General features: G+C 39.4%; 1 protein-coding gene across 4 annotated transcripts in view; it reads left to right on the top strand.

Annotated features, from left to right (window-relative positions):
• Window positions 1–12,834, top strand: part of cacna1da (calcium voltage-gated channel subunit alpha1 Da) — a 141,335-nt gene that overhangs the window by 105,260 nt on the left and 23,241 nt on the right. For 3 of the 4 annotated variants that reach the window (XM_088338220.1, XM_088338218.1, XM_088338217.1), the window contains 6 exons: window positions 10,420–10,548; window positions 11,444–11,509; window positions 11,586–11,677; window positions 11,756–11,915; window positions 12,012–12,139; window positions 12,225–12,321. In XM_088338220.1, coding sequence (XP_088194346.1) covers window positions 10,420–10,548; window positions 11,444–11,509; window positions 11,586–11,677; window positions 11,756–11,915; window positions 12,012–12,139; window positions 12,225–12,321 — 672 coding nt within the window. Of the gene's footprint in view, window positions 1–5,265; window positions 5,299–10,419; window positions 10,549–11,443; window positions 11,510–11,585; window positions 11,678–11,755; window positions 11,916–12,011; window positions 12,140–12,224; window positions 12,322–12,834 lie in introns of all 4 variants that reach the window. The other variant, XM_088338219.1, reaches the window with a different exon arrangement.

Genomic DNA, 12,834 nt, shown 5'->3' with positions numbered 1-12,834 from the left:
TTGAGCTGCTCAAAAGTTTGAGCACGTGTTAAACCGCGTGCCGCACACGTGGTCGACACGAGGTAATGACGCGGAAATGACGCGGAACGACGTGCTCTGGCCACGGCCAGGGCGTAGTTACACATGGGTAGGACGGGAAATTTCAGCGGGTAATCGTGGGCGGAGCATGGTAATAGCATGTTCTGCGCCTGTATCACGGTGTTATTACGTGAAATTAGCGTGTTACGCTTGTGACAGTCAAACGCCTTTCTCCGCGTATATACAGCGCGATTTGCCGAGCACACCATTGTGCTCGTGACGTCAAGGGGGTGAACATGGATCACCGTCAGCGTAGTTTCTCTTCATTTCGAATAAATCTTTCGGTGCACAAACAATGGTCGTAGCAAGGCTTTGATGCTAGGTCCTTAGCTTGGCCTTTTGGCCGAGAGTAAGAGTCCCGGCTCCTAAGCTCTGTAACGTGTTATGAACTGATCGATAATGAATAATTAGAAAAATAGATAAAACAATTACCCTCAATAAACCCCTCCCCGTCAGCGTAGTGATCTCGTCTTAATCCATATTTATTTCTTGACATTTATTGTCAAGATAATAAAATAAATATGATGCCATAGCTTGAAATCTTGATATTCACGGGACTGTGTCTAGAGCGTTTATGAATTCTACAGCCCGACAAATACATTCCTGCCGAAATTTGCATTTCCTCGCTTCTCCAACTATTTATACCTCGTTTAATCTCATTTATAGGAAATGTAATGGCGAACATATAACCAAATTCACTTCGTCTTGCAATCGTTGGGAATGTAATACAACATAATCCATTCCGTCTTTATTTTTGTTGTGAACGTAATCGAACGGAAAACCCTTCCCCCCTCGCGTGAACGCGCATTCTGCTGCGCTTTCATCAGAAGCGATCGTATTCTATATTAAACGCTTATTAAAACAATAAAGCGAGCTAATTATAATAATTGGGAGATCCTAGTCTATATAACGCGTTTATTTAAACAATAAAGTGCGATCGTATTCTACAAAATGCGTTTGTTAACGCGGATGAAAAGGTCAAAAGCGATCGCAGCAGAATGCAGAAATGACGCGATGAGGAAGCGGAACAGTCGCCGGCGTCTTTTTTCCGGCCATACCACAGACGAACGGCGGGTTGTCAAATTTTGTGCATTTTCTATCCCGGGCAACCACGGGCAAAAAAAAAAAAACGCAAAATTTTAGCCGTGATTCAGCCGCAAATGTCTGTGTGACCGGCCCCTTAGATTGAGTGTGTTTGCCTGAGGTCAAAAAACATGTATTATTAGAGTGTTAAGGATTTCTTCTCAGGTAAGAGTATGGTAATTTGGGTCCTTTGATACCGGAATAGCCAATTCTGAGGTTCTTTGCCGATTTTGTGTTTTTGTCTCTGTGAGTGATTGTTTGTTTTGTTCTGTCTTCCTGTAGTGAGCTCTTAAAGCTCACAATGGAACTCTTGTGTAGCTCAGGTGTGTAGATCCCAGTCAGGTGCATGAATACCCTTCCATTCCCTCCATTTGCCAATTTCCATTTGAGATCTCATCCCCAACTCTCTCCGTGCGATGACGCCCCGCTCCATGGCAGACTTGGACTCACTGCAGGGCACGTGCATGAGTTGGCTGCTTTGCTATTATTCAGAAACGTCACTCTTAATAGCTTTTAGTACATTTCGGCTGAACAATTCATGGAATTCAAAGCAACATTGAACAAAATGACTGCATGCAAAAATGAATTTTCTAGGGGCTAAAACAATGCATTTTATGTCAGTTGGTAGGCTTTTGATATTAATGAAATTCACGGTGTAAACACGTGAAAAGTTCGGACCTGACTACTTTATCTTGTTTGGAATGATACTGTATTATATTTTTACAAGATTATTAGTTAAAAATATAGTAAAATAAGAAAATAATATCCTTAAATCTGATCAAATCTTGTTTTTTCATCATTTTAAGGACTAAATTTGTATTTTTTTTATACGGATTCCATGGAAATTTCAATAAGAATTTTTTTGTTTCTACTGTTGTGACTAATCTATGAAATTTTTGATTTTTGATCATTTTGACCTATAGACAACGAGACATAGGGAGAAAATAAATTTAGCTGAAGTCTTTGTAGAAATGAATAAAGGGAAACAAATAACTTTTCAAAGTTGTTTGCTCTGGTGTCCGGTAACTTTTCCTCATGAATTTCAGACACTGCGATTAGTTTTTCATAATGATCACTGTTTTATAGCTTTTTATATACCAGTAAGACATACCAATAAGACCAAAAAACAAGCATGTTTAAAAAAATTGATGTGGTTTATTGCAATTAGGCCTCCAATTAATGATTACAACTCGGTCCGAAGCCTACGATCTGAGAGTGCCGGTCTTCTGGTGATCCCAAGAGCAAAGTGTTCTGCTGGTTCGAGAGCGTTCTCCATCCGGGCACCGGTGCTGTGGAATGCTCTTCCCCCTGAGATCCAATCTGCAACCTCAGTGGAAATGTTTAAATCTAAACTTAAAACTCACTTCTACTCCATAGCATATGAATAACCTACTCTTCTCGTCGGCTGAAAAATAGTCTGTGTAATATAGTGTAATAATCTGTGAAGCCCTTTGAGACCCTTTGTGATTTAGGGCTATACAAATAAAAATGACTTGACTTGACTTGAAATTTCTTTTTTCTTTTTTTTCTTTAACAGGACACAAACGTTAATTATGACTCAGTTACTGGTTTGCGTTTTAGGATAAAAAAATAAATGGCAAAGCTTCAGATCTTTGTTTACAAAGTAAAAGCAGCTTTGATTGAGATCTACAGAAATCAATTACGGTTGGGGAACTAAAATTTTCCGAAATTATATAATTTCAATTAACAAAGAACATCAATAAGATTTGTTGCTCATCAAGTTCACTTAGTCGTTGATTAATTGTTACATTCATGAAGCTAATATGGTAAACATACATTGAAAGAAAAACATAAGCTTTAGTTAGAAACTATATAAGTATTTCAAAATATATAGATAACTCTTGAGAATTGTTCAGCTCTAGTGTGCCAGCAGCACTTCTTCCCAATGGCAGTGATAATGGCTGCATGTTCCATGGATGCCGTGGCCAATATTAGCAAAAGAACCTCCTCAGGCTAAACTCTTAAAACTGTCTGCTCCTCACACAGGCAGATTTAAATCAAGGAACTGAATGCAGCAACAACTGTCTGGAGGGTGTTTTTGCCATCCATTCATTCATTTATTTGCTTGGTTAGATTCGAGGACGACGTCAGGTTCGGGCTTACCTCTGTTGTTTATTTTTATTTTGCTTGCCTGATACTGGCATGAATTGCATATTTTGACTGTGAATGTATGTGAATCCTGCAAGAGTGTTGCTGTTTGTAATAATTATCAGATACGATTTTGATTTTAAGACTTGCACAAAATTTCAATAGATGGGTCTTAATAATTCTAGTGTTCGAAAAGATTTGGGAAGAAAACAACAGTGGAGTTTTTTTGCCTATACAAAAATTTCAAACCTTATATGAATCCAAAGGTTTCCACAACATGTCCCCATAGCTGCTTTAAATTAAGCTTCTCAAGTCATCCAAAAAATGTTTCTTGGTACAATTTCTTTTTCAACTGTCACTTCACAGTCAATCAAATCAATATTGTTTCCTTTATAAAGGCAGAATTACCGGGTGTTCCAAAGTCTTGGGCACATTTTGACATTGAATATCTGGGAAACTATTAAGGATAGAAAAAACACATTTGTCAAATTCAGCTTGTAATCTCAATTTTACATGAAATTTTCAATGCGAAAACCATTGGTCACATGACCACACATTAAGCCAATAGTCAAATTTTTGCCAAACACGTCCCTGCATTGCATTGTCAATGGTCACAACAGCTACTGCTTTTCATGCTATCAAGTTATCAACATTTTTGGAATAGGGGGCACATAGACCAATCCTTTCAGCTATCCCCACAAAAAGAAATCGCATGGTCTGGGATCTGGAAATCTGGATGGTCACGACATAATATTGTGATCATTCTGCCCAGACCCTCCAATACATCTGTCTGGCAGTGTCGTGTTCAGAAACTGTCTAACCCTTAGGCTCCAGTGTGGTAGTGCCCCAACCTGTAGGAAAATGAACTCACCAGTCTCTTTCTCACTCAATTTATCCATTAGCTAGTTCTCCAGCATCGCACCATTCAGTGTTCATCTTTCAAAGAAGAATAGTCCGTATACAGCATTCTTCGACAAAGCACAAAACAGTCAACTTTGGGGAATCTCGCTGATGCTCAAGAAGTTCTTGCGGGTTCTCAGCACCCCATATTTGAATGTTATTCTTGTTAACTTTGCCATTTACGTGGAAAGTAGCCTCATCGCTAAAAACAATTCGGTCGTCAAATCCGTCATCTTCCATCTTCTGTTGCATTACAATGCAAATGTCACGACGAGCTGGTTTATCAGTGTCCTTTGACTGTTGGACTAACTGTAGCTTGTAAGACATAATGGGCAGTCATCCCCTTAAGACCCACCAAACAGTTGTTATATAAGACTGAAGTTCCCTACTGGGTCTTCTGACCGATTAGCAGAGACTCCGCTGGGAAGCAATTTGAATCTTTTGAAGTTGTGGTGTGTGTCCCATTTGTTTCGCTGAGCTTCTGGAATTACTCTCTGGTGGCTACTTTCCAATTGTTTTGCAAAATGCATGTTAAACAACAGTCCATGATTCCGTTTTCGCAAATTCGAGCACACAAAATCCGGTTGAGTGAACGCCATTAATGGGTCTGAAAACAAAAATTAATAGCCTTACAAAAAAAAACCCTCAATGTAATTAGCTTTAAAATGGCAAAACATTCATAGTTAAGAATATATGGGGACTTCAAATGTGACCAAGACTTTTGGAACACCCTATATTATTCCAAATCTTGTTATGAATCTAAAAGAATAATAGGATTGAGAGTATTAGGTCTTTTCAGCGGGGTGATAAAGTTGTGTGCCGGTTTCAATCGATTGTTGATTCCCTTGTATGTCATTGTGACCTGCTCTGGTTCAGTCCCACGTTGACTATTAAAATGTGGTGTGCCTGTCTTTCACAACACAATGTCTTTCGATTGGTTTTCATGCTGTGTAAAGCCAGTGGTGACTCCGTTCTGTCTCTGTCCTGACAAACGTGTGATATTTATCATTGTATTCCACCAAGTGTTGAATGGATCAATGCGTGTGAGACATTTGGGGTCTGAATAAGTCATTAATGCGGTGTTTGATTTTAAAGCCAACAGAGACTCCTCAGGTGGATGAACAGGGGGTAAGATGCTACCACTCAAACCCCTTCTCCTTAGGGTCTATTTTCTAATCTTAAACCAGGCTTCTGTTCTCATCCTAAGATTTTTACTACCTGTATTTTGATTAGGACTGGACATTTAAAAAGTCATGTAGATCTTAAATTTTGTTTTGTGTAAAAAATTTGAATTACAAGAAAACTAAGGTGTGCGTTGACTATTTCCCGACATTGTGAATAAACAATATGTCAAATGTGGCCAACTACATAATTTTGTGTGGCCCACGAGAAAATTCTGAGAAAATCATAAAAGAAAATGAATACCAGTTTTAAATATGTTCACTGGAGGTCACCAAAATCAGCCTCCATTGTATTTGTATTTGCTTGATACCAATAATCAACCAGAGAATATTACGGAAACCCAACCCGATGTTATTGTACCTAAAATAAAAGAACCGCTGTTTTAGGCAATACAAAAAACAAAATTTCAAAGATACCACGTGGGTGTCTTTGCAGAAGTTTAAAGAAGCTTTAGCTCCTTTCTACAATATCTATAAAATCTGAAAGCAAAGTTCCCATATTCAGGTAAATAATTTCAGAGTAAAAAAGAAAAGAAAAACGACATTTAAATCTCTCCAGTCTGCATGAGTTTCACCAAGTTAGATCAACTGTAGTGGAAATTAATCAAATGAAGACTACTCAATAATAAATTTTAGTGAAAGTAAAAAATGATTTGAGGAAAAAAAACATTAATAATCATTTTATGAGCAAATCTTATATCCCTGAAATCATAATTTAGTGAACCCCCTGAATAGACCCTCAACCCTCCATGGCAAGGTTTTAATGCCATTAATTTACTCGTCCGGCCTACAATGTGGCTCCGAAGTAAAATGAGTTTGACTCCCCCGATTTAAGTAATAGTTTCTTTAAAATTTAACGATAACAAACCTCAATGAAAATGTCGAGATTATTCATAATGAACATTTTAGTTGTTTTCTTTAAAATTGTCCAGCCCTAATTTTTATTTCCTCTCTTCTTTTTTGTCTTTCTCATCCATCATTTAGATTACCGTAAATTCCAGAATACAAGCCGCTCATTTTTTGCTGCATTTTAAAAATTGCGGCTTTATATAGGAATTTAGGGCGGCAGTGGAGAAAAAAGGCGAGCTCTTAAATTAAAACACGGCAGCGACGTCTGGACCCCTTTTTGACGCCCTATGAGAGAAAAACCCATGCTTTTGCCAACATTATTCATATTATAAATAACTTTTTACAATGTACTCACAAATATTTGAACTTTTTCACCCACAAATCAAGTCCCCAATTCATACATTGAACAGCAGTGAAAGTTATCCATCAAAAACTCTAATTTTTTTTTCCACATTATCAGCCCGCTGACAATCCTCAAGGAACAATACAATACAATAGCTCGTGAAGCAATTTAATCCATTACCACGGCAACCACTAATGGCAAGAACACAAAATGACATGTCTGTGTTGCAATCTGGCACTATTCTTCACAGTTTGGTTGCCCAGGCGCTGTCATCTAGAAATATAGGGCTTAAATTGTACGGGACTCAGCCCTCATTCATGTTTTCTTTTTGCGCAGTAGTAATATGTAATAGTAATTTGTGCTCGCCTTTGTTGTCGTCATCTTGAATAGTCACATGAGCCATAAACACACGTGACGTAAGCAACTTGGGGCAGGACTGCTGGGCTACTGAGCCTTTGTGGTTTTGAAGCCAGAGATGTCAACACTAAATTCCCCATGCAGTTGCTGCCAATTGTGCACCAATCTCAAAATGTAAGAAATGGAAGTAAATGAATTATTTTATGACTGTCTAAGCCCGCGGCTTTAAATCCAGTGCGACTTGTACAAAGACAAATTTGAGTCCCTTCTATCTGAGCATGCGACATTTAATCAGGTGCGTTCCGTAGTCTGGAATTTACGGTAATTCATTGTGTGTGTGCGCGTAAACAGTTAATTCTATAAGCATTTGTCTCTCTCAAACGTGGCGCCGCGTATCCCAAGGCTGCGGGTTGTAGGCTGGTTCCACGTAGCAGCTTTTCACGTTTGAGGTGCTGACACTTCTTCTCACATGGTTTCTGCCTCTTCTTATTTGGGGTAGTGACTCATGGATGACCCTCGCCTCCCCTTCCCGAGATAAGGTCACCCAGTTGTGACCAGCCAACCTCTTGGCCCACCTGTTTTCGGGTTTGGTCCCACTGTGACTCTGCATGCAGTGACTCTGGAGTGAGGGTGCCATGCTTGTGCAGACATATCCTGTCAAGTATGGCAAGGTTTTCTCCAGCATGCCTGCCTCCTTGCTTCCTCTCCTTATAGGTCAATGCGGTCACCGCAATTTTTGCAGTGGGAGCACTGTTCGCAGTGCTTTCGAACCCAGGCTGTTAGAAATATATGAGTCGTAGGTCTGATGCTATTCAACAACAATGAAATTTAGACTTTCAGAACATTTGGGTCTGAAATAACCAAATTTGACCAAGCTACTACTTAAATTAATTTGTTCTGACTTTATGGGTCGTTTTTTATACTGCAAAAACTATTTTTCTATTAGGGTTTTGCGGGTAGAACCAAGTGAAAGGGAAGCAGCAATTTTAGACACGGGTGCTCAAAGTAAGGATGGTATTTACGAACAAAATCAGTAAAAACGTAACAAAAAAACAGGGAGGGCACACAGTTAATGACATGTTGAAACAAAATAAAACTTCCAAATCAGAAACAACAACCAAACCTGGAAACTAGCTTTACCAAAAAGATAAGCGGTAGGTTTGAAGATCCAATGGCTCCAGGCAGCAAAGTTAACTGTCCAAAGGTTTATCAGGTGGTAGTCTGGGAGGTCATGCAGGGGATGGTACACCAGGTAAACAAGAGCGTTGTGACAGAGGTGCTTGGAACGTAACGAGAAAGGCAAAGTAAATAGCAAAGAACTGGGCAGAGGTACTTTTAAAGAGAAGAGGACAAGTCATGATAGGAGGAAAACCCTTGGGGAAATAAAGACAAATGACAAGAGGCGTGAGGAAGGAAATACTATTTGGAAGTCCATCCGGTCGGTTCGCGAGGCAGCAGCCCTAGCAGAGAAGCGCAGACCTCCCTAATCTGGAACAATCTGGAAGTGAGTGACCAAATTAGGTAAAGTAGAGGAGGGGGGAGCGAGAGCCTGGGAGAGGGAATTTACATGGAAACAGAGCTCAAGGTTCAGGATTGTGACAAAAATAAGTTCAATGTCGTAAAATCACAGAAAAATACACTAAAAATAAGCAAAACATTCTGGGTAAGATTTTGTATTTTTGTACTGTTTTGGGTTACAAAAAGAGTGGATGTATACTAAATTATGTAGGGGGATCTTTCTTTAAACAAGACTACTCTTCTTGCTTTTTGTATACAAAAAGCGATTTTCGAAATGTTGGGTGTTGATTTTGACAAGATGACTCACATTTTACAGCATTGCTTGAACCAAAATACCGTATTTTCCGCACTATAAGGCGCACCTAAAAGTCTTAATTTTTTTCAAAAGCTGACCATGCGCCTTATAATACAGTGCGCCTTATATATGGCTCAATATTAAATCGCAAGGTCTCGCAACTTACGCAACAGCCGCCGACTCGATTTTCCCCCGAACGTGGAGTAGTCCGCGGTGTATGCTGGGATTTATATACCGGCGTTTCATTGGCTAACCAATGTGTCAATCATCATTTGAATCGATCGCAATTGGCTAAAGTTATTCGGAGCCTCGGATAGGCTAGAGGGCCGAAACGAACCCTGCAATTGGCCGAAAAAGATGTGTCAATCATCAGTCAAATCGGTCGCTATTGGCTGAAGTTATTCGGAGCCTCGGAATGGCTAGAGGGCCAAAACAAACCCTGCAATTGGCCGAAAAAGATGTGTCAATCATCCGTTAAATCGATAGCTATTGGCTGAAGTTATTCGGAGCCTCGGATTGGCTAGAGGGCCAAAACAAACCCTGCAATTGGCCGAAAAAGATGTGTCAATCATCCGTTAAATCGATCGCTATTGGCTGAAGTTATTCGGAGACTCGGATTGGCTAGAGGGCCAAAACAAACCCTGCAATTGGCCGAAAAAGATGTGTCAATCATCTGTTAAATCGATCGCTATTGGCTGAAGTTATTCGGAGCCTCGGATTGGCGAGAGGGCCAAAACAAACCCTGCAATTGGCCGAAAAAGATGACTGAATAGCAAGCTTGCTAAACTACGCCATAAAGAAACATGTTTCATTAGTCTGTATTTGTAAACATTTTACTCTCCTGGATTTACTACACTCACGGTTGTAAGAAGACCATGATTGTGTATCATTTTTGAACGTGAGAACTTAGGTGAGCTATGCGGCTTTATATTTTCCCGGTATCTTGTTTTAGAACGATCTTGATGTTGCTGTGATGAGTTGAGTGAATTAAACTCAATTCCAAGTGTTTATTGTCATATGCACAGTAAAGTTGCGAGCGAAAAAGAAAATAGAAACTAAGGAATGGTTGGCATTTCTTGAATCCCAAGACTTTAACCTTCCGAATGATATTTGAAATGATGCATTTGAGTGACATCGTACGGACACCGCATCCGCACGTGTCTAAGACACTTATTTGCTTCTTTGCAAGCTTTGGGAATGTTAAGGGGGTAATCAGTTTGACGTTTTCGACGTTCCCATTGTAGCGCCTTATAATCCGGTGCGCCTTATCTATGGAAGATATAGGACCAAAAACTATTTTTTGGGGGTGTGCCCTATAGTGCGGAAAATACGGTAACTCAGTATTGAGGACATTATTCTAAAGACAAAATGAACCAATTTTGAAAAAAACTAAAATATTTGGGTTTGTTTTTACAAAATGGTGCAGGACTTTTGGTCAAATTAAGTTAAGTAGTGGTCTATTGTTTACCAAAATTGGGGTATTTTTGGGGACCCAATTAGAGAACTAATCACACCAAGCTGAACTGTTTGGTGGCAATGTTTCCACAAAAAATCGAATTCCCTTTTCAATTCGGCGCTGCTTTGCCAGCCCATATTTTTCTGCTCCTGGGTTCACAACTTCTCTTCCAGCCCTCCATAATGAGGGTTCCCTTTTGCTGTACTGCCAATATGCCAGACTCTTGACCTTTTCTTTCTCTCTTTGGCAGAATACGGAGGACAGCGCCCGCATCTCTATCACCTTCTTCCGTTTATTCAGAGTTATGCGACTCGTCAAGCTGCTGAGCAGAGGGGAGGGTATCCGCACTCTTCTTTGGACCTTCATCAAATCCTTCCAGGTGAGCCCTTGAATAAGTTTGTGTACTGTCTTAATGATTTTTGTTTGTATATAGTAATGGATATATGATTGGATTTATAAGTTTACAAGCATAATGGCCTCGCCTGGCATCTTACTTAGACGAGGTTATTGGCGCCTTGGTTTTTTGAAAAACTGCCCCAGGAGCCTTTAGGGTGCGCCAAAGAGCCCCATGCAGCTCCAGAGCTGCTTGTACGCAAAAGCAGATGTTCATTGATTTTGTTGGTAAATATAAGGGGTAGATTGCCACCAAACCTAGCTAAAGACACTCGCAGAGGCCTAGAGTGTGAATATGTAAATTTTGACAAAAAGCGGTTCAGCTGTTTCGGAGCCCACAAGCCACATGCCCATACATACAAATAGTTTAGATTTAAATAGATACATAGGTAGATAAGTATGTAGCTCTGTAGTTTGTGTTTTTCCTTCTGCTTTTTGGCACTCATTTTGAGTTGCCCTACAAAATACAGCAAAATGTAGTCGTTAAGAAATTCACACTGTCCATTTAAAAGAACACAGATTGGACCGTTATCTTCTCTTTTTTAAATTTTTATTTTAAAAGTTGAGAATATTTTGAAACCGAAAAGTGGGACCCCAACAGGCTTCCTGTTTTATTTTCGTGTTTCGACTAAATGAATTGAGGCTATGAAAAATACCACTTAATGAACACTTTAGTGGTCATCCTGTACCAAAGATATATATATATATATATATATATATATATATATATATATATATATATATATTTTACCAATTACAGCAATAAAACCTGAAATAATAATATGATTATTACAATTGCTTAAAAAATATACAGTAATTGATTTCTGAATCTAAATGACATATACATTTTCTGTTATTCTGACTCTTTATATTTCCCGTAGGCGCTGCCATATGTGGCTCTTCTGATAGCTATGCTGTTTTTCATCTATGCTGTCATTGGGATGCAGGTTGGTACCTCAATATGATACCAAAAAATATAATTTCTCTTCATATTACACTTACTTGACACAATTCTACTATTAGGTCTTTGGGAAAATTGCAATGGTGGATGGCACGCACATTAACAGAAACAATAACTTCCAGACCTTCCCTCAGGCCGTGCTTCTCCTCTTCAGGTCTTTAAAGTTTTATAAACTGACCTTACAAAAGCTGTTTTCAAATTTTGATTGATGCGCTTGATATCTTTATGACAGGTGTGCCACTGGAGAAGCGTGGCAAGAAATCATGTTGGCCTGCATGCCGGGAAAGCTGTGTGACCCCGAGTCGGACTACAACCCCGGAGAGGAGATGACATGCGGGAGTGGATTCGCAATTATTTACTTCATTACCTTTTACATGCTCTGCGCCTTTTTGGTATATAAAGAAAATCTTCTGAACTGCATTAACCCAAACTGTTATTTGTTCTTTCAAATCTCTGTTTCATATTGGATTTTTCTTCCAATACTCCAGATTATCAACTTGTTTGTGGCTGTCATCATGGACAACTTTGATTATCTGACGCGTGATTGGTCCATTCTTGGACCGCACCATTTGGATGAATTCAAGAGAATTTGGTCAGAATACGACCCTGAGGCCAAGTATGACTTGAGTTGATAACTTTAATCTCACATCTGTTTGGAGATATTTACTCCATGATTTATATCTTATTTTCTGCTCATTAAGGGGAAGAATCAAACATCTAGATGTGGTAACGCTTCTTCGACGTATCCAGCCTCCTCTTGGATTTGGTAAACTGTGCCCTCATCGAGTGGCTTGCAAGGTCTGCTTTTATTTCTTTCAACACAATTCTTATGTGACTCAAATTAGGGGTCCCCGACCACCAGGCCGCTGACAGAGGAAGCGGGCTGTACGTCGTTGTTACCAGGCAATACAGAAAACAAAATAATTCCATAATTTTTGCTTATTATTGTTTTACTGGTACTGCTATGTTTTAGACTGAACTTGAACTGAGATTTTGAAGTGGTGAGATTGAATTAAAATCATTGAGTTTTACTTGGGTGAGCATATTTGCCTGTCAGCAGAATGAATCCAAGCAAATGTCTGCACTTGCAGCCATTCAGCGTGGAAAATGGTCAACTTCAGTCCAGTCCATCATGTTACAAAGACAGTGAACAAACTTGTCGCCATGAAAAAACTTTTGGCAACAGACTTTGTCAAGAACATGACACAGAGACCGCATAACACCAACACACTATTTGCTAGGCTTAAAAACCTGCCCAGCACCTCGTCGCAGTGTCGGCGTTTTTAACTGAGTTTAAAAACGTGGCACAGC

Source organism: Urocampus carinirostris, chromosome 6 (assembly GCF_059441175.1).
Source record: "Urocampus carinirostris isolate Australia breed hairy pipefish chromosome 6, RoL_Ucar_1.0, whole genome shotgun sequence".
In the NCBI taxonomy this organism is placed as follows: Eukaryota; Metazoa; Chordata; class Actinopteri; order Syngnathiformes; family Syngnathidae; genus Urocampus; species Urocampus carinirostris.
The sequence above is the reverse complement of the archived record's forward strand: the minus strand, read 5'-3'. Positions and strand labels throughout refer to the sequence as shown.